This window comes from Schistocerca americana, chromosome 2 (assembly GCF_021461395.2).
Source record: "Schistocerca americana isolate TAMUIC-IGC-003095 chromosome 2, iqSchAmer2.1, whole genome shotgun sequence".
NCBI lineage: Eukaryota > Metazoa > Arthropoda > Insecta > Orthoptera > Acrididae > Schistocerca > Schistocerca americana.
This window is the reverse complement of record NC_060120.1, coordinates 568,597,083-568,623,584: the sequence shown is the minus strand read 5'-3', so window position 1 is coordinate 568,623,584 and position 26,502 is coordinate 568,597,083. Positions and strand designations below refer to the sequence as shown.

Genomic DNA, 26,502 nt, shown 5'->3' with positions numbered 1-26,502 from the left:
ATGAAAGAAAGTTCTGTGATCCAGTTTTAAATTAGTGTATGAAATCAAAGTTCTATTAAATTACAGGCTTGATTAGCAATCAGCATGGGTGAAGATATTTTTGAACACTGAAGTAAGACTGTACACTATTTCAATAAGTCACATGAAATAAGTACTACAAGAGCTACCGTAAACTGTTAAAGTAACATTTAGTTCTCCCATAATTCAACTGTTTTGCATTTATTTACTTATTTATTGATTATTTTCCTTTCCTTTCTGCACTACATTGTAAAGGTTGATTTCACTTTTCTTCCACCATTATTTCACACACACTTATCCAGTTATTCCTCACTACTGGTAACTGACCTCATTCCAGTTTTGTCTACCAACTGGTGAGCAGTTGGGAAAGTGGATTATAGAGTGATCAACAGTAACTAGAGGCAGTGTATCGCATAACAAACCAAACAGTATAGTCATTCTGCAAATTCTCTCTGTCACATATGTTTTGGATTCCACATTCAACATTTGGTGTTTGTTTTTATACTTTTTCTTGTATGGTGAAGGGCATTTTATCATTGTAGTATTCATTGTGAGTAACACATAGGAAACATAATAAATATTAGATGAATAAGTTAAAGTAATAGTGTTCTGTATGTTAAAGTTTCATGAGAAACTGTTAGCAGCAGCAACAAGAGAAAGACTAATGGAGCATGTGGTATTTGAAAGAGAGAGCAGTTGGTAGCATCCACAAAGCATTCTGTGCACTTTGTGCAGAACACACCTTGTGTTTGACACTTAGCAAGCTGATACCTGTTTTGTATTCAGTTGACTGCAGTTTCATCTTTGAGTTCATTTTCTTATACCATTGAGAAAAGACCAGTAAATTTAATGTGTTAACAGAAATCATAGTTTCAGTTATCTTAATTCTGTACCCACCTTGCTACACAGTGAGCTGCAGTAATGACCCATATGTCACTCAGTATAGCAGCACCACAGATTTGAGCACCAGAAATTTCAAGAGAAAGCTATAACAAGTTTCAACATAAGAAACATTCTGCAGTGAAAGTTAAAATATGACAATGCAAATCCATTGAGACAGGAAACTAACACATTACAAATAACACATTAACTTTCTTTAGAGAAAAAACTATCTCCAGATGTTTTAAAATAAACCAATAATGAAACAAAGATTTACTTATGTAATAAATTGTCAGTTAGGGACATATACAATCATTTTATGTGTTATATAAATTTTATGTGTTATGTGCATAAATGATCTGACACACAGGGTGAGCAGCAATATGTGGCTGTTTGCTTATCATGCTGTGGTGCATGGAAAGGTGTCATCATGGAGTGATTGTAGGAGGATACAAAGACGACTTAGACAAAATTTCTAACTGATGTGATGAATGTCAGCTAGCTCTCTAAATGTAAGTTAGTGCAGATGAGTAGGAAAAGCAGTCCCATAAAGTTCGCATACATCATTAGCAGTATGCTACTGATGCAGTCAGATTGATTAAATATAGAGAAGAAGGGAGGAGATTAGTGTTTAACATCCCATCGATAGTGAGGTCATGAGAGGTAGAGCATAAGTTCCTTCAATTCATCTACCTTGTGGTCCCCAGTTTTGGTGCTAAGTTTCTCACTAACCTCATTTCTGGTATTCCAAATTACTTTTGTCTTTCTTCTGTTTACTCTCAACCATATTCTATGCTTGGTAGACTGTTCACTGCATTAAGTATTTCTTCCTCTCTTTCACTGTAATAGAAATGCCATCAGCAAATCTTATTGTTGATATCCTATTATTCTGAATTTTAATCCCACTCTTGAACATTTTTTCATTTACAGAGCATAAAACTGATGACCACATTAACAACTATCTCAACAGAATGAAGAATAAATGCAGGATGGAAAAATATTGAATGTTATGTGCCTGGAAGTTTGGGCTTGGGCTACTTATGTTCTTGACACTTGTAAATGACCTCCCAAATACATTAAAACATGTGAAGGAGCCTCAGTGTTGTAGCTAAAAAAATTCTGATCCAGAAACACTGCGATTACCAGTAATGCCAAGGATGAAATCTATTATTTAGATTAGATTATATTTACTTTCATTCCAATTGATCTGTAGTGAGGAGGTCCTCCAGGATGTAGAACATGTCAGAAATACAACAAGACATGACAAATATTTACAACTAAAACAAATAAGCTAATGTACCATTCCACAGGTCCCAAGTGGAATGATCATCATTTTTTAATGAACACTATATGAAAGAGTCATTTTACAAATACTTGTGGAATGAAAGTAAGCATAGTATGCCAGCTTTTTCATTTTTATATTCCCTATGTCTGACACAATTCGCATTGCAATTAGAGATTTGTTAAGACACTTCAGCAGTTCTGTGGTGTGCTCCTCCCAGTTGAATTTATTATCAAGCTGTAATCCAAAGAATTTAACACTGTCCACTTCTTCTATCTTCTTGTCATCATATGTTAGACATATACTCATGGAACACCCCTTACAAGTTCTGAACTGCATGTAGTGTGTTTTCTCAAAGTTTAGTGACAAAGAATTGGCTAGGAAACAGTGATTAATGTCCACAAATATTTTATTAGCTGATCTCTCTAAGACTACACTTGATTTGCTATTTATTGCAATGTTTGTATCATCAGCAAACCAAACGAACTTGGCATCTGGTAATGTTACTGATGAAAGGTCATTGATATATACAAGAAAAAGTAAGGGCCCCAAAATGGGACCTTGCGGGACCCCACATGTAATTAGTTCCCAGTTGGATGTTGCCTCATATCTTGACACATGTCTCTTTCCTAATAACACCCTTTGTTTCCTGCCAGAGATGTAAGATTTGAACCATTTTGCAGCATTTCCTGTTACACTATAATATTCTAATTTACTTAAAAGGATATTGTGATTTACACAGTCAAATGCCTTTGACAGATCACAAAATATACCAGTCGCCTGCAATTTTTTGTCTAATGAATTAAGCACATTTTCACCGTAAGTGTAGATAGCCTTCTCAATACCAGAACCCTTTAGAAATCCAAACTGTGACTTTGACAGTTTGTTATTTGAGATAAGATGGTTATAAAGCCAACTCTACAGGGTTATTACAAATGATTGAAGCGATTTCACAGCTCTACAATAACTTTATTATTTGAGATATTTTCACAATGCTTTGCACACACATACAAAAACTCAAAAAGTTTTTTAGGCATTCACAAATGTTTGATATGTGCCCCTTTAGTGATTCGGCAGACATCAAGCCAATAATCAAGTTCCTCCCACACTCGGCGCAGCATGTCCCTATCAATGAGTTCGAAAGCATCGTTGATGCGAGCTCGCAGTTCTAGCACGTTTCTTGGTAGAGGAGGTTTAAACACTGAATCTTTCACATAACCCCACAGAAAGAAATCGCATGGGGTTAAGTCTGGAGAGCGTGGAGGCCATGACATGAATTGCTGATCATGATCTCCACCACGACCGATCCATCGGTTTTCCAATCTCCTGTTTAAGAAATGCCGAACATCATGATGGAAGTGCGGTGGAGCACCATCCTGTTGAAAGATGAAGTCAGCACTGTTGGTCTCCAGTTGTGGCATGAGCCAATTTTCCAGCATGTCCAGATACACGTGTCCTGTAACGTTTTTTTCGCAGAAGAAAAAGGGGCTGTAAACTTTAAACCGTGAGATTGCACAAAACACGTTAACTTTTGGTGAATTGCGAATTTGCTGCACGAATGCGTGAGTATTCTCTACCGCCCAGATTCGCAGATTGTGTCTGTTCACTTCACCATTAACAAAAATGTTGCTTCATCACTGAAAACAAGTTTCGCACTGAACACATCCTCTCCCATGAGCTGTTGCAACCGCGCCGAAAATTCAAAGCGTTTGACTTTGTCATCGGGTGTCAGGGCTTGTAACAATTGTAAACGGTAAGGCTTCTGCTTTAGCCTTTTCCGTAAGATTTTCCAAACTGTCGGCTGTGGTATGTTTAGCTCCCTGCTTGCTTTATTCATCGACTTCCGCGGGCTACGCGTGAAACTTGCCCACACGCGTTCGACCGTTTCTTCGCTCACTGCAGGCCGACCCGTTGATTTCCCCTTACAGAGGCATCCAGAAGCTTTAAACTGCGCATACCATTGCCGAATGAAGTTAGCAGTTGGTGGATCTTTGTTGAACTTCATCCTGAAGTGTCGTTGCACTGTTATGACTGACTGATGTGAGTGCATTTCAAGCACGACACACGCTTTCTCAGCTCCTGTCGCCATTTTGTCTCACTGTGCTCTCGAGCGCTCTGGCGGCAGAAACCTGAAGTGCGGCTTCAGCCAAACAAAACTTTATGAGTTTTTCTAAGTATATGTAGTGTGTCGTGACCCTATGTCAATGAATGGAGCTACAGTGAATTTATGAAGTCGCTTCAATCATTTGTAATAGCCCTGTACATTACTTTTTCTAAAATTTTTGAGAATGCTGGCAACAGTGAAATTGGACAGAAATTTGATGCTATTTCTTTATCTCCCTTCTTAAACAGTGGCATAACTTGACCATATTTCAACCATTCAGGAAATATTCCACTGATAAACGATTGGTTACACAGATAGCTTAATATGTTGCTTAGCTCAGAATCACATTCTTTAATTAACTTAGTTGATATTTCATCATACCCACTAGATGTTTTTGATTTTAAAGATTTTATGACGGACATTATTTCTGCTGGGGTAGTGAGGGTCAAATTCATATTATGGAAGTTACTTGAAATGTCTGGTCTGAGGTATTTCATGGCAGCATCTACTGAACCTGACAACCCCATCTTTTCAGTAACAGTTATGAAATGTTTGTTGAAAAGTTCTGCAACACTAAACACATCTGTCACCAATGTATCATTTAATGCTATTTGTTCCACTTCATGTCTGGTTCTACCAGTCTCCTCCTTCACTATATCCCATATTGTCTTTATTTTGTTATCTGATATGACTATCTTTTCCTTGTAATATATTTGCTTTGACATCCATGTTACAGTCTTTAATATTTTGCAGTATTTCTTGTAATGTGCTATAGCATCAACATCGGAACTGTTTTGGATTGACAGATACAGTTTTCTTTTTGTTTTGTTTGTGCTTAGAGTATATGCTGGGATGATTATTGTTTCATGTTAGAACTCTGTGCAGAACCAGGATTCAAGTTCAGATCCCTGTCTTTGATGAGCAGTATACTACCAATTAAACCATGCGAGCACATCTCATGGGCATTCAATCATGGCTCCTCTGCTGTTCTTGCTGTATCTTTATAAGCTACCATTTTATTTCAGCTATGGAGCAGCATAGCTCTTTTCCAGATGGTGCAGATATTGTCACTGAGCTGAACAGTGAAGCACCATGAGAGAAGATGTAATGTCAGATATTTTTGTCAGAGATATTAAGTGTTTTTGTACACACAGTGTTACCAGAGTTCTGAGTATTTTTAAGTAAAAAATATACAACCTTTGATTAATTTAGTGTATCAGCTTGAAATATGAACAGGATAAAAAAATTCTAACTTTTTTGTTGTTTACTGATGAAAACTTAAACTAGACCTACTACGATGTAGAGGTTCAGCTAATATTGCCATGAGTATAATTGTGATCATGGAAGACATAGATCATATGTTGATCATATTTGTAGCAAAGAAAAAAAACTAATAAATTATGAGACAAAAGTGCTGGCCAATTTTTACCTTCAGGTGGCAAGGCATGTAGTACCGCCAATAGACACATGAAAATGACAGTGATACCCTTCCTAGTTTATGGAACTAGTGTTTTCTTTCATTGGGAGGAGAGAGGAATAGGTTGGGGGAAGGTTAGAAAGGAACAGCAGGTCTCTCACACCTCTGAATGAAAGGGACTCACCCATAGGACACTCATCCTTGTTGCAGATGAGACTCTCTCGTCCTGGGGTGTGAGAGACTTGACATTCCTTTTTAACCTTCCCCCAGTGTATTCCTCTCTCCTCCCTGAGGAAGGAGTGAATAGTTCCATAAGCCAGGAGGTAAATCACTGATGTTTTTATAAGTGTCTATCAGAAGTACTACACATTTCCCCTCTCGAAAAACTGATGTTATTACATTGTTATTTTATGAAATAATATTTTGGTGCCATTTTCAACATGAGCAAAAAGTTTTCATAACACAGAAGAAAGTGTTACATTTACAACATTAGCAAGGAATGATAGCCTATCCATAAAAGTAATCAGGTTTATTAGTGGGTTTCACAAATGCACATCTTGATTTTGTCCTGTTAAGCAGCTACAAAATTACCTGTGGCTTCATAGTGCATTATTCACAGATGAAATTCGTTGTCAACAATCATTTTAATTTGAGAAAGTAATTTGAGATAGTAATAAATACAATATTATAAAAAAAACAGCCCATATTTTACCTACTGATCCTTTTGCACAAAAAGGAGTGAAATAGTGTGTTAGAACACTCTCCAAAAATTTAAATGACCCATTCCTCATCATTGTTAATCAGCCCTATGGTAAATGTAATGAATTAACTGTTACTGGAATAACAATTTCAGAAGGAGTGGTTTTGAGATGTACACTGTAGCAGCAATACTGGTTTGTAGTTTTTATGCCATGTTATATGTTGTTGTTGTGGTCTTCAGTCCTGAGACTGGTTTGATGCAGCTCTCCATGCTACTCTATCCTGTGCAAGCTTCTTCATCTCCCAGTATCTACTGCAACCTACATCCTTCTGAATCTGCTTAGTGTATTCATCTCTTGGTCTCCCTCTACGATTTTTACCCTCCACGCTGCCCTCCAATGCTAAATTTGTGATCCCTTGATGCCTCAAAACATGTCCTACCAACCGATCCCTTCTTCTAGTCAAGTTGTGCCACAAACTTCTCTTCTCCCCAATCCTATTCAATACCTCATCATTAGTTACATGATCTACCCACCTTATCTTCAGCATTCTTCTGTAGCACCACATTTCGAAAGCTTCTATTCTCTTCTTGTCCATACTAGTTATCGTCCATGTTTCACTTCCATACATGGCTACACTCCATACAAATACTTTCAGAAACGACTTCCTGACACTTATATCTATACTCGATGTTAACAAATTTCTCTTCTTCAGAAATGATTTCCTTGCCATTGCCAGTCTACATTTTATATCCTCTCTACTTTGACCATCATCAGTTATTTTACTCCCTAAATAGCAAAACTCCTTTACTACTTTAAGTGTCTCATTTCCTAATCTAATTCCCTCAGCATCACCCGATTTAATTTGACTACATTCCATTATCCTCGTTTTGCTTTTGTTGATGTTCATCTTATATCCTCCTTTCAAGACACTGTCCATTCCGTTGAACTGCTCTTCCAAGTCCTTTGCTGTCTCTGACAGAATTACAATGTCATCGGCGAACCTCAAAGTTTTTACTTCTTCTCCATGAATTTTAATACCTACTCCAAATTTTTCTTTTGTTTCCTTTACTGCTTGCTCAATATACAGATTGAATAACATCGGGGAGAGGCTACAACCCTGTCTGACTCCTTTTCCAACCACTGCTTCCCTTTCATGCCCTTCGACTCTTATAACTGCCATCTGGTTTCTGTACAAATTGTAAATAGCCTTTCACTCCCTGTATTTTACCCCTGCCACCTTTAGAATGTGAAAGAGAGTATTCCAGTCAACATTGTCAAAAGCTTTCTCTAAGTCTACAAATGCTAGAAATGTAGGTTTGCCTTTTCTTAATCTTTCTTCTAAGATAAGTCATAAGGTTAGTATTGCCTCACGTGTTCCAACTTTTCTACGGAATCCAAACTGATCTTCCCCGAGGTACGCTTCTACCAGTTTTTCCATTCGTCTGTAAAGAATTCGCGTTAGTATTTTCGAGCTGTGACTTATTAAACTGATAGTTCGGTAATTTTCTAATCTGTCAACACCTGCTTTCTTTGGGATTGGAATTATTATATTCTTCTTGAAGTCTGAGGGTATTTCACCTGTCTCATACATCTTGCTCACTAGATGGTAGAGTTTTGTCAGGACTGGCTCTCCCAAGGCCGTCAGTAGTTCTAATGGAATGTTGTCTACTCCCGGGGCCTTGTTTCGACTCAGGTCTTTCAGTGCTCTGTCAAACTCTTCACGCAGTATCGTATCTCCCATTTCGTCTTCATCTACATCCTCTTCCATTTCCATAATATTGTCCTCAAGTACATCGCCCTTGTATAAACCCTCTATATACTCCTTCCACCTTTCTGCCTTCCCTTCTTTGCTTAGAACTGGGTTGCCATCTGAGCTCTTGATATTCATACAAGTGGTTCTCTTCTCTCCAAAGGTCTCTTTAATTTTCCTGTAGGCAGTCTCTATCTTACCCCTAGTGAGACAAGCCTCTACATCCTTACATTTTTCCTCTAGCCATCCCCGCTTAGCCATTTTGCACTTCCTGTCGATCTCATTTTTGAGACGTTTGTATTCCTTTTTGCCTGCTTCATTTACTGCATTTTTATATTTTTATGCAATTACTTAAATCTTATTGCTCGTAAGCCATTTACATATTGTGTAATCATGCCCAGTGGCACAGATGGAAGCACAAACATCTATGCGGCTTCTTTTACCTATAATCCATGATGAACTGATAGCTGAAAATGTAAGAAGGGGCAACCATCACCATGGTAGAATTTCAGTGATTGTAAGTGTGAGAGATAAGCCTTTGTAGGCCAACTACCTCATTCAGACAGACTGCTCTAAATGAAACTGAGATAAATAATGTATCACACATAAACAAAACTTATTTAATAAAGTCACTGTGATGCATTTTGTGAAAGGAGGAGAAAGTAAAGTTAATGAACTTGTTATTTGTGTATATTATTGCATACATTATATTAAATTCCAATGGAAAACTGCTATGTCTTGTGTGTCCGTATGTTAAAGACCAGTGTCTACAAAGTAGCAGTCTATATCTGTAGGGAAGATAAATAGAAAAGCAGAGTTACCATGTATGTTAAAAATATCAAGTTTAAATTGTTGAAACCAGTTGTTCATGCTTAAATCAACTATTGGACACCTGTGCTTGTGAAAAGCTACTAGGTGAAGAGTCAAATAATTACTACAGTTTATGCAGGGTGTAAATTATATTGTAAATGTATTAAATTATTTGACATGTTTGCAGGAAGTTTGAAAGAGACAGAGAGAGAGAGACAGTGAGAGAGAGAGATTGAACATGGTTAAATATGGATCATTGTATGTAAAAAAGTAATACCTTAAGACAATCATTTAAATAGTCAGCATGTTGGCATATTATTCACTGACACTGAATATTCACAATTATGATCTGTGGTGCATGCAAATAACAAAACTAAACTAAAATTTATTTTTTACACTGTATATAATCTCTACTATTCTCCTAAATTAATGTCTGATTCCTTTAATTTATATAAATGCCTTCAGAGAAGAGAAAGGGCTCAGATATTCACCAATTTCTTCAAGCATGTAATTTGTGTACAATTTTGATGAATACATTCATGTTACTTCTAGTGTTGTAATCATGGACATCACTGAATGTGTCTGCTCTTTGGTTTTTTGCGAAAATGTTATCAATTTATACAAGTACAAGGATTCATTCAGATTCTGTCAAGAAAAAGAACCTTCATGGATGTGAAATTATTCAAGGTACACATTAACAGAAGTCATGGATATAACAGAGGCTTAATCTCTACACTGTAATAATGGTGAACTATCACTAGACTCCTTACAGCTATTCTCACTTATGCCAGCTAAATTTAATCAAGTAAATTAGTAAGGAAGTTGCTACTTTGGAAAAGAGCTGCTGCCTTCTTAGTTTCACTGAAGCTGCTGTTTGTTTGCTGTTAGTTGCTTAATATTTAATTGATTACAATGGTATTTTCTTAAAAAAAATGCTTTTCCTGATTCTGTAAATAGTGAGTCCTGTTCGTACTTGTCATGCAGCTGTAAAACAAACAGTGCCACTTGCTGTGTAGGTAACAGAACTTTCCAGTTCCTGAATTTAGATATCCTGATAAGTTGTAGAAAAGGAGGCTAATGAGGTACGTTTTTAATATTCTTTTGAACTAATACAGATTCTTAATTTCTTGCTTTATGTTTGATAGAAGCTCGTTGAATATATTCCATTTGTGCTGCCCTTCTTTGTATTTCATACTAATTTTTGTGCATTGTTTGCATTTTTTAAGTTCTGATTAGGTGGACAGTAGCTGTATTGATGAGTCCCTGATATTATATACCTTCAATTTGTTAAGTGCAATGTTAATATTTATTTGAACCTTCGTAGAAAAATGAAAGAAATATAAGGAACTAATACCTTTTTTTATAACTGTGGTCATAATCTCAACAGATTGTTTTGCTCCTGACTTAATATTTGTTAAATGCTCGTATTAATGTTATATGAAAAAAATGTAATCAAACAATATGCTCATGTTTGTACCTGATAGGGAAAATCTTCTATATTTGCAGTGTTTCCACCAATAATCCTGTTAGCTTCATCAATTCCATGATTTCTTTCTGATCTTACACCTGAAATAAATATGAAGTCAATCCTGGCTGCATTAAAATTGTTTTAAATGCATTTCTAAAACATAAGTTCTGCAAACAGCAAACTCTCATCATCATGGTTGAATGTTTTGTATCTACAAAAATGGAGCTCAAAAATATAAATAAAACAAGACAAAGGAGGCGTCAAGATTATCATTCCACAAAACATGAACATTTGAAAAATAACACTGAGGAATGAAGATTGCACTGGAACAATGCAAGCACAAAGCACAAATGAGAAATATGAAGCATTTTTAAACACACTACTCCATCATTTTCATCCAGTCTTCCCCAAAATGAGCTGTCAGAAAAAGAAATGTCATGGTAGGCTATGAATTATCAAAGAAATGATTGGACTCAGGACCAGAGTAAAGGAATTCAGATGAACATGAGACATGGAGATATATAAATAGCATCAGAAGAAGTACAAGAAATCAATAAGAAAAGCAAAAGCCAGTCCAATAGACAGAGTCATAGTGAATTCAAGTCATAAAAGTAAAACAGTATGGCACATAATCAGCACTCAAATATGTAGTGAAATTGTGTAAATAACCAAAATTTTGTAAAGTCAATGTGTATTGAGAATAATATAGTTACATATAGAACAAAAAATGCTACTATATTCAACAACAATTTTGTGCATGTTGTGCAAAATTTGAAGGGGGAAAGAAATCGTCAGGGATCAAAGCACAATACTTGGGCAACATCCCACTCAATGTTCCTCAATTCAGAAATTAAAACCAAAGACATCTGTAGGAGATAATTGAATATCAAAAATATCTAATGAAGTTTGCAAATGAAGAAATAATTGAACCTCTTTTGGATATAGCAAATTTCTCTTTCAAAGGAGGATGATTTGCCGAAAAATTAAAAATAAGCAAATTAGAATCAACATCTAAGAAAGGTGACAAAGATGACCTGAATAACTATAGACTAGTATCTTTAATCTATGATTTTTCAGATATGGTCATATATAGTAGGATGTCCACATTTCTCAAGAAACATAGGATTCTGATTCCAGCACAACATAGTTTAAAAAGAAAGAAGTTTACAGAAACCTCTATCTGAAGCCTAACAGAATCCATTATAGATGCATGCTGTTTTTCTTGATTTGATTAAAGCTTTTGATGCACCAAATAAAAAACTTGAGAGGTATGGTGTACATCGGCATGCAGTGCAGTCGATAAAATGATGTATCAGTAACAAAAAGTAGTATGTGATAACAGAATTTGAATACAGATCTGTAATCAGGGATCCATGCTTGGCCCATTTCTATTCAACCTGTTTATAATCAACATAAAAGTAAGTGAGAAAGATAAGTGATGACATGACAATAGTGAGTGTAGAAGAAAATCTGGACACACTGGAAAGAAATTGGTTTATGTTGACAAATAATGCAGTATGGTGACTCATACACAGTGACTTCCTTACAAATCTAAAAAAGATAATGTTCATGATTCACAAATAGGGAAAAATAGGAAGAAAAGGAAGACCACATACATATATTCATAGATTAAACAAGATTGGAAGAAGTTACCTCTACAAAATTATTGAGAATTACAGTTTACAATAAGCTCCCATGGAGACAAGATATAGACAATGTCTGTTGTAAAGTAAGCACTTTAATATTTATTATGTAACAGCTTGACATTATGTTAACAAAAAAACTTCTATGTCCAGTGTACCCTGCTTTATTTGAACCATACTTGCCATTTAATATTGGAGGGCAGTGTGGAGGGTAAAAATCGTAGAGGGAGACCAAGAGATGAATACACCAAGCAGATTCAGAAGGATGTAGGTTGCAGTAGGTACTGGGAGATGAAGAAGCTTGCACAGGATAGAGTAGCATATAGAGTTGCATCAAACCACTCTCAGGACTGAAGATCACAACAACAACAACTTGCAGTATGGAATTACTGTTTGGGGAAACTCCAGCAGCAATAATACAAAAAAATTGTTGTTTTGCAAAACCAGGTCATTAGTTCCATTTGGAATAAAAAACGAATAGACTCATGCAGAACTGCCTTCTGTAATCTAAAAATGTTGACTTTTCCATCTATGTACATATACAGAACAATAATATAATTAGTGAAAGATGGTACATTACTAGAAAAAGTGCAGATGTTAATTCACATGATACAAGAAATAAAGGCCAGCTGAGAAGTATACCACACAGACTGTGAACTGTTGAAAAGATCCTCACTATTCAGGGGTACAATTGGTAAAGCATACTCTTAAGAGTCTACATGACAGTATGAGTGAAAGGACATTCTATAAACATCTAAAGAACTGCTTAATGGAAATAAGATTATGAGTATGTGTGTAAATAATAGGAAATGCTGTTATTACTTGTATGTATATATTGTAATCAATGGAAAATATTGTAGTGTGATGTATGTAAATAGCTTATAGTATGACATTTTATATTGTAATATATAGGCTAAATATTTTACAATATTAGGTTAAGTTGATCTGTCCTATATTACAAATACACACTCTTTACATAATGTAATCAAATGAGACAAAATAAAAATCAATCAATCACTGAAACTTACAATGAAACAAATAACGTTATGTTGTTGAGTTTATTGTTGTAATAATCAAATCATTTGCAGATTAACCCACAGAAAATTCTTACTCTATCTATCCAGAATAACTCTAATTAACAACAACATTTGTCTTTCAGTTCTATACATTTCACTACGTGGCCATGCTGTTCTCATTGTAAATACATAATATGCTTAAAATGATCTGTAATTGAATAAAAACTGGTTGTGTGATTAAAAAGATAACAATATTGACAGCTGGAGCATTTGATTTCAATAAACTTGCAGTCAAAGTTGTGGAAGAATGACACTGATTGAAGAACGACAACTCGGCCGCCCTCTCATTAACAAGATAATGAAGTACTCATGATAGGCATGTATAGGCAGTAAAAATTAAATCTTCTATTGTTTGCATTGTGTGTTCTAATTTCTGATATTCCAAGCATTAGTCTTCATATATGATACCTTTAAGTCAGACATATAAATACCATGTTCCAGATTGTGTTAAACCACCCTATGCCTTATATTGATAAACATTCTGCATATGATAAGGTCATATTATACTTTGCAGAATGATACTGAAGACTTCTACAACTGTCAACTAAGATGGACTAAAACAGAATTTCTGGACCAATGGATATTGTTTGAATAACTTTTGAGTTTATAGAATTTTATTTAATTTATCTGTTCAGCTAAAAGTCTTTTTAGATTGTCAAACAATGGAAAATCCAGGATGGAGTTACAACAACGTGGATAGGATAGATTTGCTGCAACTCATTACAAGTTCTTTAGTGACAAACTGGTATGGCCTCGTGACCAACTGCAGCACTGAATCGCGGCACCGCGCCATGACCAGAGTAAACAGGTGTCAACCTATGAGTCTGCTGCAAAATCATCCCCACTGTTTTTCCCCCACATATAAGACAAAATTGCCCTTCATAAAATGTGACTTGCTTTGCTAGTGGAAAGCCAGGTCATGTACAATCTGTGTGCTTGCAACAGAAAAAGAGCTCTACCCGCACTCGCTCTCTAGTACAATGCCAGTCAAACAAATGGTGAACTTAGTCATTGCTGGATGTTGTGTGCGACTTCAGTTAGACACTGGCGCTTCTATTACACTGCTTAGTCATCCCACTTATGAACAGTTGGGCTCACCACAGTTGACAAAATCTTGCACGCAAATTACTGCTTATATGGGTCAGGACATTCCAGTGTTTTGTACATGTAGTTTGCATGCCACATTCCAGTCTCATAACAGAACAGTGACATTTACATTTTTGTGATCACGAAACTGTGAAAATATTTTTGGGATAGATTCATTTGATTTGTTCGGTCTTCGTATTCAGGACAATGTACATTCTGTTTCTTCTTTCAATCCAAAAGACAGTGTTACTCAATTGATTGAGGAGTTATCTGAAGGACTTGGCAGAGCAAATAATTTTGTGGTGCTTTATAATGAAGGATGCTGCGCAACCTAAAATTTTGAGGATGTGTCTCACCCTCATGCATTTAAAGAGAAAGTTGCAGGTGAACTTTAAGAATGGAAAGACAATGGTGTTGTTGCTCCTATCTAGGCTAGTCAACGGGCTTCCCCCTCAGTCATCTTATCAAAGTCTTCTGGAACACTTCAACTTTGTGTTGATTTAAACTCACTGTGAATCCGCAAACAATAATTGATGCTTGTTTGTTTCCTCACCCTGAGGAATTAATGGACACGCTTGGCGCGGGCCACTATTTTTCAAAAATTGACTTATGCAATGTGAATTTGTAAATTCTGCTCAATGAGGAGTCTCAGAAATGGTTTGTAGTCAACTCACATTTAGGGGTGCTCAAATATTTACTCTTACCCTTTGTCAGCGTTTCCGTGCCTGCCGTATTCCAATGCTATTTAGAACAGCTTACTGCAAATGTGATTTTTTAGTTTATCCCGGCATATTTCTTGCTCGAACAGTTCACGGGTGTACTGCCGGTCCATAGTGTCCAATGGGTACAATATTTTGACGAACAGATATGTTGCCATCGTCAGGGGTGCTGACAAACTGAGTGAGCTCCTGAGGGCGGGTGGCTGCCTTAAATCCCCTGTGAGGTGTTCTCTCTGCGGTTCGCGCCCGCGATTGCTCGTCAGCGGGCACTGAGATGCTAGTGTCTGCATCTGTGATGGCACCGGTGTAATTGCCTCAGCCGCCCTGGTCTCCTGTTTTTTTTCTTTGCTCAGTTCGTTAGCACACCTGACGATGGCGACATGTCTGATTGCTGAAATATTGTGCCCGCTGGACACTATGGACCGGCAGTACACCCATGGACTGTTTGAGCTTATTGCAAAAGTTCCATTCTGTTCAAATTACTTTGATGATATTGTGGTGTCAGGACCTACACCAAAGGAACATGTAAGTAACATTCGTACTCTATTTCAAGTACTTTCAGCTGCAGGTTTGCAGTGTCACCTGGGCACGTGTGCCTTTTTTTAGTCTGAAATTCACTACCTAAGCCATGTTCTTAATAGCCAGGGTGTTCATCCTCTCCACTCACATTTGTTGACCATGCAGGAATTCCCTGTCCAGTGGAATGAGGCAGCATTGCAATAAGTTCTTGAGAAGATGACATATTATATCCCGTTTATACACAATTCAGCCCATATCGTGGCTCTGTTGCATCATTTGTGCCGGCAGAATGTGCCTTTTGTTTGGACCAAAGAGTGTCAGGATGCATTCCAGAAACTTAAAAATGCCTTATTGAGTGAGAGATGCCTTGTTCATTTCGATCCCGCTGTCTGTGGTTTTGGCAGTAGACGCTTCTTTGTAAGGAATCAGTGCTGTGCTGTCGCACATTTTGGTTCACAGGACAGGGTAATTGCTTTTGTTTCCAAGTTATTGACCGAGACGCACTGTAATTATTCCCAAATGTAGAAGGAAGCGCTCGCTGTTATATATGTTGTGACAAAGTTTCACCACTATCTGTTTGGTCGGAAGTTTTACCTAGTGACGCAACTTAAGCCACTTCAGTCTCAGTGGTAGTAGTAGCTTTATTCATCTGTAGATCTCTTTTTACAAGGATGTAGGACATGTCAAAGTATTTACAAATTTAGATCAATTTAAAATAAGCTAATTTGTATACACATATATTCACAGAGACAGTCATTAGATTTTCTCCTGGTATACAATACTTTTTTTACAAATAACTTATTAAATAATGTAATGCCACATTGTTCACTCATATCTCACTATCAGTCACTGCACACACTATACACACAATGTTTCATAACACTTCACTCACTACACACATACACACACACACACACACACACACACACACACACACACACACACACACACACACACACACACACACTGGTGATCTCTGGGGCATTTTATGTACGGCAACTTTCCATTTGCTATCCTGAAAAACTGAGTCAGCATCCCTCCATGAAGAGTGAGATGTTGAGCTCAGAAAGAGGAAAAGGTGTTAGTATTGTGCTATGCATATCTTGGGATAAGTATTTCTAGAATGGAAAAAAGAAGGAAAAAACCTAAAGTGAAGGTGTTATGTGGAATGTTGGATATTTTATAATTATAATTATTATTTATTTGTATAAAATTTTTTATCAAACCCCTACTCTGTTTCAGCTAAGTAGTCCTTCAATGTATAAAATGTATTGCATAACCAGTACTTTTTAGCTGCCTTTTTAAATAAATGTATTTTGGCAATTTCTTTAATCTCTTTTGGTAATTTATTGTACAATTTATTCCTTGGTAGAAATTGCTGTTTTGAGTTTTATGTTTATTTTTTCTTGGTAAATGTAGGTTGAGTCTATTGTCTTGTTGCATGGTCATGGAGAGAGCTGTTTGTGCATTAGTTACCAATGTTATTTTTGGATGTGCACAACTGACTGGTAAATTTATTCACATGGAGCAATTAAAATCCCCAGTGTTCTGAACAGATGTTTACAATGAGCTTGACTAGTATTTTTGGTTATTATTCTTATGGTTCTTTTCTGGAATTTGAAAATTGTGTTCATAATTTGTGCATTTGTTCCCCAAAAAAGAATTCCATAGCTAAGAATTGAGTGTACATATGAATAACATGTAACTAAAAGACACTGCATGTTACACACTGATGATAGGGTTTTAAGGACACAATGTGCTGATGACATTCTCTTTGCAAGTAGCTTTGTGTGTCCACATCACTTCAGCTGAGAATCAGTATTCATTCCTAGAAATTTTGCATTTGTTACACAGTCTGTAGAGGTGCCATCTACATTTAATTTAACATTGTCATTTTTCCCCTTCAAACTGAAATACACGGCATTAGTTTTCTTTGTGTTCAATGTCACTTTATTACTTATTGACCAATCATAAACTTCCTTGAGAGTTTCATTTGCTTTCTCGGCAAGGAGTTCTCTTGTTTTCTCAGTGACTATAATATTGCTGTCATCAGCGAAGAGGATTTTTTCACCATGAGTAACACTACTGGGAAGGTCATTGATGTATATCAGGAACAGTATTGGTCCTAATATGCTACCTTGCGGAGCCTCCATATTAAAGTATTTTGGTTCTAATAAGTGTTTCACTAAATGTTTAGATCTATTTGAAGTATGTGTTATCTCTAATCTTTGTTTCATCCATCTGAACCTGTTCCACCGTGTGCGGACCAGAAGCTGAAATGTTGGGCTTTGTTATTGTCAAAGTGTCAGTATGAAATACTATAATGGCCCACATCAAGCATGCAAATGCTGAAGCCCTTTCTCACCTTCCTGTTGGTCCTGATTCTGCCTTCGATGATACTGCCGTATCTTGTTGTCAGATCGATGCACAGGACACTGAACTTTTACGGACTTTTCTATTGAACTACAGGACAGCTGCACAGACCACAGAGGCATACCTTGACCTGAACTTATTGTTACCCTACATCAATACTGCTTTGCCAGTATTTAACTGATAGCTAGTGGGATGCTCAGGTATTGGTAAAGGATTTGCAGTGAGCAGTCTTACATGTGGCTCACAGGAACCTGAGTCCAGCTCTGTAAATGCTGGATCAGATCCTGGTAGGCCTGCAGAAACTGCAGGACCAATTGCCGCCAGAATGGGAACTCATATTTAAACCACACAAGCCTAATCTATCACTGTATTACCACATAGAAGGTGCTGAGATTAGGTTGGATCTGGCACGTCTGTATAAATTAATACAATTTCCAATTAGCAACGAGCAAGTCAAGTTCACACGTTGCAACTTACATGCACGCCTCTTTAAGTGGGGAACCTTGGGGGTGTTCACCCAAGAAAGACACAGGAGGTACTGCTGATCACATAAGATGGTGGTAGTCACGTGATGATGTCACTAACTGAACTCTGACATTGTCAGAGGGGGAGGGTTACCATCTGCCTGACCTGAGTGCTGCATATGGTTCCAGCACAGGTGAGGTGTAGACAAAGCAGAAGGTTTGTATAGTCCACAGGACGTCCTGTGGCCCACAATCCTATTTCCAGCAAGCAGGGCACACTGGGTTTATTTTGTATGCATTACTGAAGTTGTAGTAGCGAAATGCTACTAGCAAGGTAGGGTCGTGCAGCTAAACGTTTGGAACTGCACAGGAGTGGAATATTTATTAACGGGACAGACTGTGACATAACAGGGCAGACCTTTCACCTGTCAGCCTGTGTTACAGGGGAAACCATGTTCAACATCATGCAACTACAGCCTTACTAGCCAAGGAAGCCACTAGCGATCCTCCCAGTGAGAAATCTGACCTACCTGAATGAAACTTTGGATCCTAAGCTAATTCTGTCCTTAAACGGGCTAATAGAGAGGCAAGAGGGACGTGTTTCAGTACACATGTACAGCAATATCGGGAGGAGCAGCACCACATGATCTAGATCATAAGCGTCACAGCCACTAGCACAGTGTTGGTATTGATCCTGTTTTGGGCAGCGTTCGTCTACTTTATGCAGTGGGCCGCTCTTGAATGCTATCCTTCATCAGATACCATTGGACTGGTTCGTACATGGGAAGCTACGAGGAGAGCAAGTAACTGTAGGAATGCTACTGGGTCATTTAACTGTGATACTATACATGTATCTCAGTGAAATGAATGGAGGAAAATATTGTTCATGTGTTAATACTAAAGATGGGATGTATTTTAGTAGATAATCCGTATTTGAATGGTTAGTTGGAGATTTGAACCGTATTCCTCTTGATTTTCTTGCATAATGAAAGAAGTGATGCAGTACTAAAACCCAATTCCAGACATGGTATTTTTAAATGCTGGTCCAGTGTGTTCTGGAAAATCTGATTTATATTCCCAGTTTTTGTCTTGATCTATGCGGCTGAAACATTCGGATAACCGCTTACCCCTCAGCAAATCTATTGTCTCTTTCAATAGAGCTTACCGTCCCCCTCAAATGACATGTAGTCAATGGACATTTTACCACATGAGGTGACAAAAGTCATGGGAGGCCTCCCAATATCTTGTTGGACCTCCTTTTACCTGGCATAGTGCAGCAACTCGACGTGGCATGGACTCAACAAGTCGTTGGAAGTCCCCTGTAGAGAGATTGAGCCGTACTGTCTCTACAGCAGTTCATAATTGCGAAAGAGTTACCGGTGCAGGATTTTGTGCACGAACTGACCTCTCGATTATGCCCTATAAATGTTCGATGTGGCTCATGTCGGGCAATCTGTGTGGCCAACCATTTGCTCTAACTGTCCAGAAAGTTCTTCAAACCAATCGCAAACAATTGTGGCCTGGTGACACAGTGCATTGTCATCCATAAAAATTCCATTGTTGTTTGGGAACATGACATCCATGAATGGTTTTAAATAGTCTCCAAGTAGCCGAACATCCAGAGGATCTACTCTATTCAATATAAACACAAATTGGTTCAAATGGCTCTAAGCACTATGGGACTTAACATCTGAGATCACCAGTCCCCTAGACTTAGAGAACTAAGCTAAGGACATCACACACATCCATGCCCGAGGGAGGATTCGAACCTGCGACTGTAGCAGCTGCGCAGTTCCGGATTGAAGTGCCTAGAACCACTCGGCCACAACAGCCGGCCATGTAAACACAACCCACACCATTATTGAGCCACCACCAGCTGGCACAGTGCCCTGTTGACAACTTGGGTCAATAGCTTCATGAGGTCTGTGCCGCACTCGAACCCTACCATCAATTCTTACCAACTGAAATCAGGACTCATCTGACCAGGCCGTGGTTTTTCAGTCGCCTAGGATCCAGCCGGTATGGTGACGAGCCCAGGAAAGGCGCTGCAAGCGACGTCGTGCTGTTAGCAAAGATACTCACGTCGGTCATCTGCTGCCATAGCCTATTAACGCCAAATTTCGCCACATTGTCCTAACCGATACGTTCGTCGTATGTCCCACATTGATTTCTGCAGTTATTTCACGTGTTGTTGCTTGTCTGTTAGCAGTGACAACTCTACGTAAACGCCACTATTCTCAATCGTTAATCGAAGACCGTCGGTCACTATGTTGTCTGAGGTGAGAGGCAATGCCTGTAAGTTAACGATTTTCGAAATGCAATGTCCCATGCATCTAGCTCCAACTACCATTTCGCTTTCGAAGTTTGTTAATTCCCGTCGTGCAGCCGTAATCACATCGGAAACCTTTTCACATGAATCACCTGAGTACGAATGACAGCTACGCCAATGCACTACCCTTTTATACCTTATGTACGTGATACTACCGCCATCTGTATGCGTGCATATCGCTGTCCCACGACTTTAGTCACCTCATTGCACTTCAACGAAGATGAAATAAAATTAATGTGATAGCAGTATGCCTATCAGGAATATATTCCAAAACTTCGCTGACAACGATGGCGCTAAGAACGATGGTATTCTAAATCTACATCCAGATACATACTCCGCAAGCCACCGTACGGTTCATGGAGGAGGGTGCCTTTCACCACTAGTAGTCATTTCCGGTGGAGGGTACCCTGTACGACTACTAGCCATTTCCTTACTTGTTTCATTCGCAAACAGAGCCAAGGGAAAACTACTGCCTATGTGCCTCCATTGGACACCTAGTTTCTCTTGTCTTATATTCGTGATTCTTATGCGAAATGCAAGTCTGCGGCAGCAGAATCGTCCTGTAGTCAGTCTCAAATGAGGGTTTTCTAAATTTTCTGGATTGTGTTCCTCTAAAAGAATATCGTCTTCCTTCCAGGAATTCGTATTTGAGTTCCCAAAACATACTTGCGTGTTGTTCGAACCTATCAGTAACAAATCTAGCAGCCCACCTCTGAATTGCTTCAATGTCTTCTTATAATCCGGCCTGATGTGGATCCCAAACACTCGGCCAGTACTCAAGAAAGTCATATATGTGGCCTTCACAGGTAAACCACACTATCCTAAAATTCTACCAGTAAACTGAAGTGGACCATTTGCCTTCCGCACTGCAGCCCTTACAAGCTCGTTCCATTTCGTATCGCTGCTTATCGTTACGCCTACATACTTCATACTGTGTCAAGCAGCACGCTACTACTGCTGTATTCGAACATTACAGGACTTTTTTCCCTATTCATTTGCATTAACCTACATTTTTCTACATTTAGAACTACCTGCCATTCATTGCACCAACTATTCTCCCGCAGTCACTCAACGACGACACCTTACCGTACATCATAGCATCATTAGCTAACAACAGCAGATTGTTGCTCATCTTGTTCGCCAGATCATTTATGTATGTAGAAAATAGCAGCAGTTCTACTATACTTCTCTGGGACATTCCTGGCGCTACCTTTGTCTCTGATGAACACTCGCTGTCGAGGACAACGTAGCAGGTTCTGTTACAGTGTGTTCTCTGATGAACACTCGCTGTCGAGGACAACGTAGCAGGTTCTGTTACAGTGTGTTAACTGTAAGACGGCTGAGTTGTGAGGGGAGTGCGGGGAGAGGAGGAAGCAAGCATTGGCTGGCGAGGGAAGAGGAGCCGTTGGGGAGGGGACAAGGCACGCCTACCGGTTGCAGTGCTGGCACTGAAAATTGCGCGTCATGCTTACACGAAAGCAGACGAAAGGCTTGGAAGTAAAACTCGCTTTAAGTGTTGTTCGTAAACGAAACTGAAATCGTCATGTACATTAAAATTTATATATATATATATATATAAATGAATGTATGTATGTTTCTCTATTATGCGCTCACAAACCATTCATCCGATTCCAATGAAACTTTTGTGAGTTGTTCTCCGAACGCCCGAAAACAACAATATACAATGTTTTAAGAGTCAGGTCATTGTAGCATGCGATTCCCACTGCTCGCAATTTTTTTTTTCATTTTATTTCATTCATATTGCCAAGCATTTGTGGTGATACGCCAGGATGATTCTTGGAAAACTGTTTGAATCTTCCAGTGCTACGCACGCTGTGTCCTGTGTATGTAGCAGCTCTCACTGAAGATTTGTAAATGGGGTGAAGCAATTTTTTCTGATCCCTTTCCCTTTCGCAGCATTCAATCACACGCAATATAATTTTACGAGCATCGCTACGTAATACTGGTTTCCTTCTAACCGTAGGCCTACAGGTAGGCGTTGTTGGCGACTCCCGAGATGGGCCAGCACCTGCCTCTTCACTCATTTTCATGATGTTTAGCACAACTGCACAATAAAAACACGCAGAACAGTACAGCGCAAAACAATAACACAGCAGACGACAATGGCTACCTTGTACAACACAGTCAGCTACGTAATGTTGGCAGCAGTCGAAACTGCGTGCCTACCGAAGCCTCCCGACGTTTACCGACTTCTACCGATTCAGGACTAGGGAGAGGTCTGCCATCTAAAAGTTTACACACTGTACTTAAGTCTTCGAGCCACTCACATATATGCTAACCTGCAATGGCGCTTCAAGTCAAATACTTCTGGGAAATCTAGGAATATGGAATCTAAATGTTGAGCTTCATCCACAAGTTCGCATGATATTGTGTGAGAAAAGGACAAACTGAGTTTCGTACCAGCGATGCTTTCTAGAAACGTGCTGATTCGTGTACTGACGCTTTCCCATCTCAGGGAAATATACTGGGTGAATTTTCAACCGTGTACAAACACTAGGGATTGATCGATGAGAGGATGCGGAACAAAAAAGTTCTAACGAACTTATGTCCGGAAATGCATGGTTTTCATGCTAGAGACACTTTATTCAGTCATACATTGTTACAGAGACTGCAGTCTAATACGCACTGTACCATGCAGCCACAGTTACAGTATGTGTTCAAAATGGTTTCCATGTGCCTCAACACATGCATGTACGCTCTGTAGCATGTTCTGTCTCTTACGCTCACAACTGCCAGGCTGCATCCGAACGGTGTAAAAGGCAGCATGAATACGCTGCTCCAGTGTCTTCACATCTTGAATGGACTCTGCACACACTATACTTTTGAGATGGCTCCAAAACCGGAAGCACGGGTTGAGGTCAGGTGAATGAGCAGGCCATGCAACTGGACCCCCTCGTCCGATCCATCGACCAGGGAAGACACGGTTGAGATGCGACCAGACGTTTACGGCGAAGTGGGACGGTGCACCACCATGTAGCAGCTACATAACCCTTCGAATCAACAATGGCACTTCTTCAAGCAGGGGAGGCAAAGTCACCTACAACAAACGCTGATAGTTCCGGCCTGTTAGGCGACGTGGAAGGAAGACTGGTCCCAAAATATGGTCGCCAATTAACCCCGCCCACACATTCCGGCTGCACCGAAGCTCATGGTTCGCTGTCACCATACCATGTGGGTTCTGTATAATATCCCACAGATGACTGTTGCATTTCCGGACATAAGTTCATTAAATCTTTCTTGTCCCACATCCTCTCATCGATCAACCCCTAGAGTTTGTATATGGTGGAAAAAAATTACCCTGTATATTATATGTTCAAAAATTCTGCAGCAAACAGATGTTAAGGATACTGGTCTGTAATTTTTCGGGTCCGTTAGTTTGCCCTTCTTGCACAGGTGATCACTTGCACTTTTTTTCCAGTCGCTTGGGACTTTACTCTGGTCGAAAGATTCGCGATAAATGCAAGCTAAATAAGGGGGCAACGCCGTAGAGTACTCTTTGTAAAAACGAATTGGGATTTCATCCGGACATGGCGATTTATTTGTGTTCAACTCTTCCATTTGTTTCCCAAGGCCAGTGATGCCCATACTACACTGAAGAGTGAAAGAGATCGGTACACTTGCCCAATATCGTATAGGGCCCCTACGAGCGCGCTGAAGTGCCGCAACACGAAAGTGGAATCGAAGTAGTGCTGGAGGGAACTGACACCATGAATCCTGCAGGGCTGCTATAAATCCGTAAGAGTACGAGGGGCTGGAGATATCTTCTGAACAGCACGTTGCAAGGCATCCCAGATTTGCTCCATTATGTTCATGTTTCGGGAGTTTGGTGGCCAACGGAAGTGTTTAAACTCGGAAGAGTGTCTCTGGAGTCAATCTGTACCAATTCTGGAAGTGTGGAGTGTCGCATTGTCCTGCTGGAATTGCTCAAGTCCATCGGAATGCACAATGGACATTAATGGATTCAGGTGAACAGGCAAGATGCTTACGTACGTGGCACCTGTCAGAGTTGTATCTGGACGTATCAGGGGTCCCATATCACTCCAACTGCACTTGCCCCACATCATTACAGAGCCTTCACCAATTTGAACAGTCCCCTGCTGACATGCAGAGTCCATGGATTCATGAGGTTGTCTCCATACCCGTACACATCCATCCGCTCGACACAATTTGAAACGAGACTCGTCCGAACAGGCAACATGTTTCCAGCCATCTACAGTCCAATGTCGGCCTTGACGGGCCCAGGCGAGGCATAGATTTGTGTCGTGCAGTCATCAAGGGTACACGAGTGGGTCTTCATCTCCGCTAACCAATATCGTTGATGTTTCGTTGAATAGCTCGCACACTGACACTTGTTGATGGCCTAGCATTGAAACCTGCAGCGATCTGCGGAATGGTTGCAATTCTGTCACGTTGAACAACTCTCTTCAGTCGTCGTTGGTCCCTTCCTTGCAGGATCTTCTTCTGGCCGCAGCGATGTCGGAGATTTGATGTTCTACTGGATTCCTGATATTCACAGTAAACTCGTGTAATGATCGCGCGGGAAAATCCCCACTTTCTCGCAAGCTCGGAGATACTGTGTCCCATCGCTCGCGCCGGCTGTAACACTACGTTCAGACCCACGTATCTTGATAACTGCCATTGTAGCATCAGTAACCGACCTAACAACTGCGCCAGATACTTGTTGTCTTATATAGGACTTGCCGACCGAAGCGCCGTATTCTACCTGTTTACATATCTCTGTATTTGAATACCCATGCCTGTGCCAGTTCCTTTGGCGCTGCGGCGTTTGTTCTCCATGTGAAAGTCTGTGCTGTGGTCAAAAGGGGGTGTGTTTGTACGATCCTGGGTGAAAGATTTCTTAAACGCGAATTTTAAAACCTCAGCTTTCCTTTTGCTGTTTTCAACTGCCACATCAGATTGGTCAACGAGTGAGTGGATAGAAGCCTGAGACCCACTTAGCGATTTTACGTAGGACCAAAATTTTTTCGGGGTCTCGGCATTTGCTAAGGTATGACGGTGGTGGTTGTTGTATGCTTCGCGCATCGATCTTTTAACAGATGCACGAATCTCTACTAAATTTCGCCTGTCGTCATTTGCGCATTCTCCTTTGAACCGAGAATGGAACAACCTTTGCTTCCTCAGCAGTTTCCGAATTTCGTTGTTAAACCACTGTGGGTCTTTTCCGTCCTTAATCCATTTACTTGGCACATACTTCTCCAGAGCAAGACTTTCAATCCGTTTAAACTTTGCCTATAATTCCTCGCTTTCTTTTTCGCTTTTATTCTGATATACACGAGTCAGAATGATTGTTAATGGAACTTTGCGAATATTTCTGATGGAACTCACATACCTTGAGAGACGACGCGTTGTTCATGCTCCGTATCACTGGCGCTCAGACAAGCAAGCTGAAGCACGAACATTACACAGCAGAGGACGGTACGCATGGCAGCACAGAACTGGCTCCGTTGGCGGACGTTCGGGTACATAAACCGCGGAAGTCTCATTACAGTGGCAACAATAACGCTTTTGATTAAATGACCTCCGCAATCACGATACACGGTCGTCATGTTAACTGTATGCTACATTTTGTCACATACGAGGTCAAAACTTTCCTGTGCACCATTCGTCCAGGACACGCATCCACACGCTAGCCTCAGCAAATGAAAATTATGCTAAGGAACCTAAAATTCATATTTTTTATTCTCGAATCGGCTTTTCTGGTTTTTTGATGATATCGTATCAGTTATGTTCCATGTAGTCTCGTAGAATATTACACAAATAATGTGTATAGGCACGGAAAATGATATTACCCTTCTGCGACTCGAAATGATTAGTGGGATAGG

At 39.3% G+C, this 26,502-nt stretch overlaps 1 protein-coding gene across 3 annotated transcripts in view; it reads right to left on the bottom strand.

Moving 5' to 3' along the window:
* The window catches only part of LOC124588754 (trypsin-1-like), a 72,031-nt gene extending 45,899 nt beyond the window's left edge, over positions 1-26,132 (bottom strand). For all 3 annotated transcript variants that reach the window (XM_047131493.1, XM_047131495.1, XM_047131494.1), the window contains exons 1-3: positions 26,010-26,132; positions 10,439-10,527; positions 916-1,004 (exon numbers count right to left, since the gene is read on the bottom strand). In XM_047131493.1, coding sequence (XP_046987449.1) covers positions 916-1,004; positions 10,439-10,527; positions 26,010-26,103 — 272 coding nt within the window. In that variant the 5' untranslated portion in view covers positions 26,104-26,132. The remainder of the gene's footprint in view (positions 1-915; positions 1,005-10,438; positions 10,528-26,009) is intronic.
* Positions 26,133-26,502: the final 370 nt, after the last annotated feature.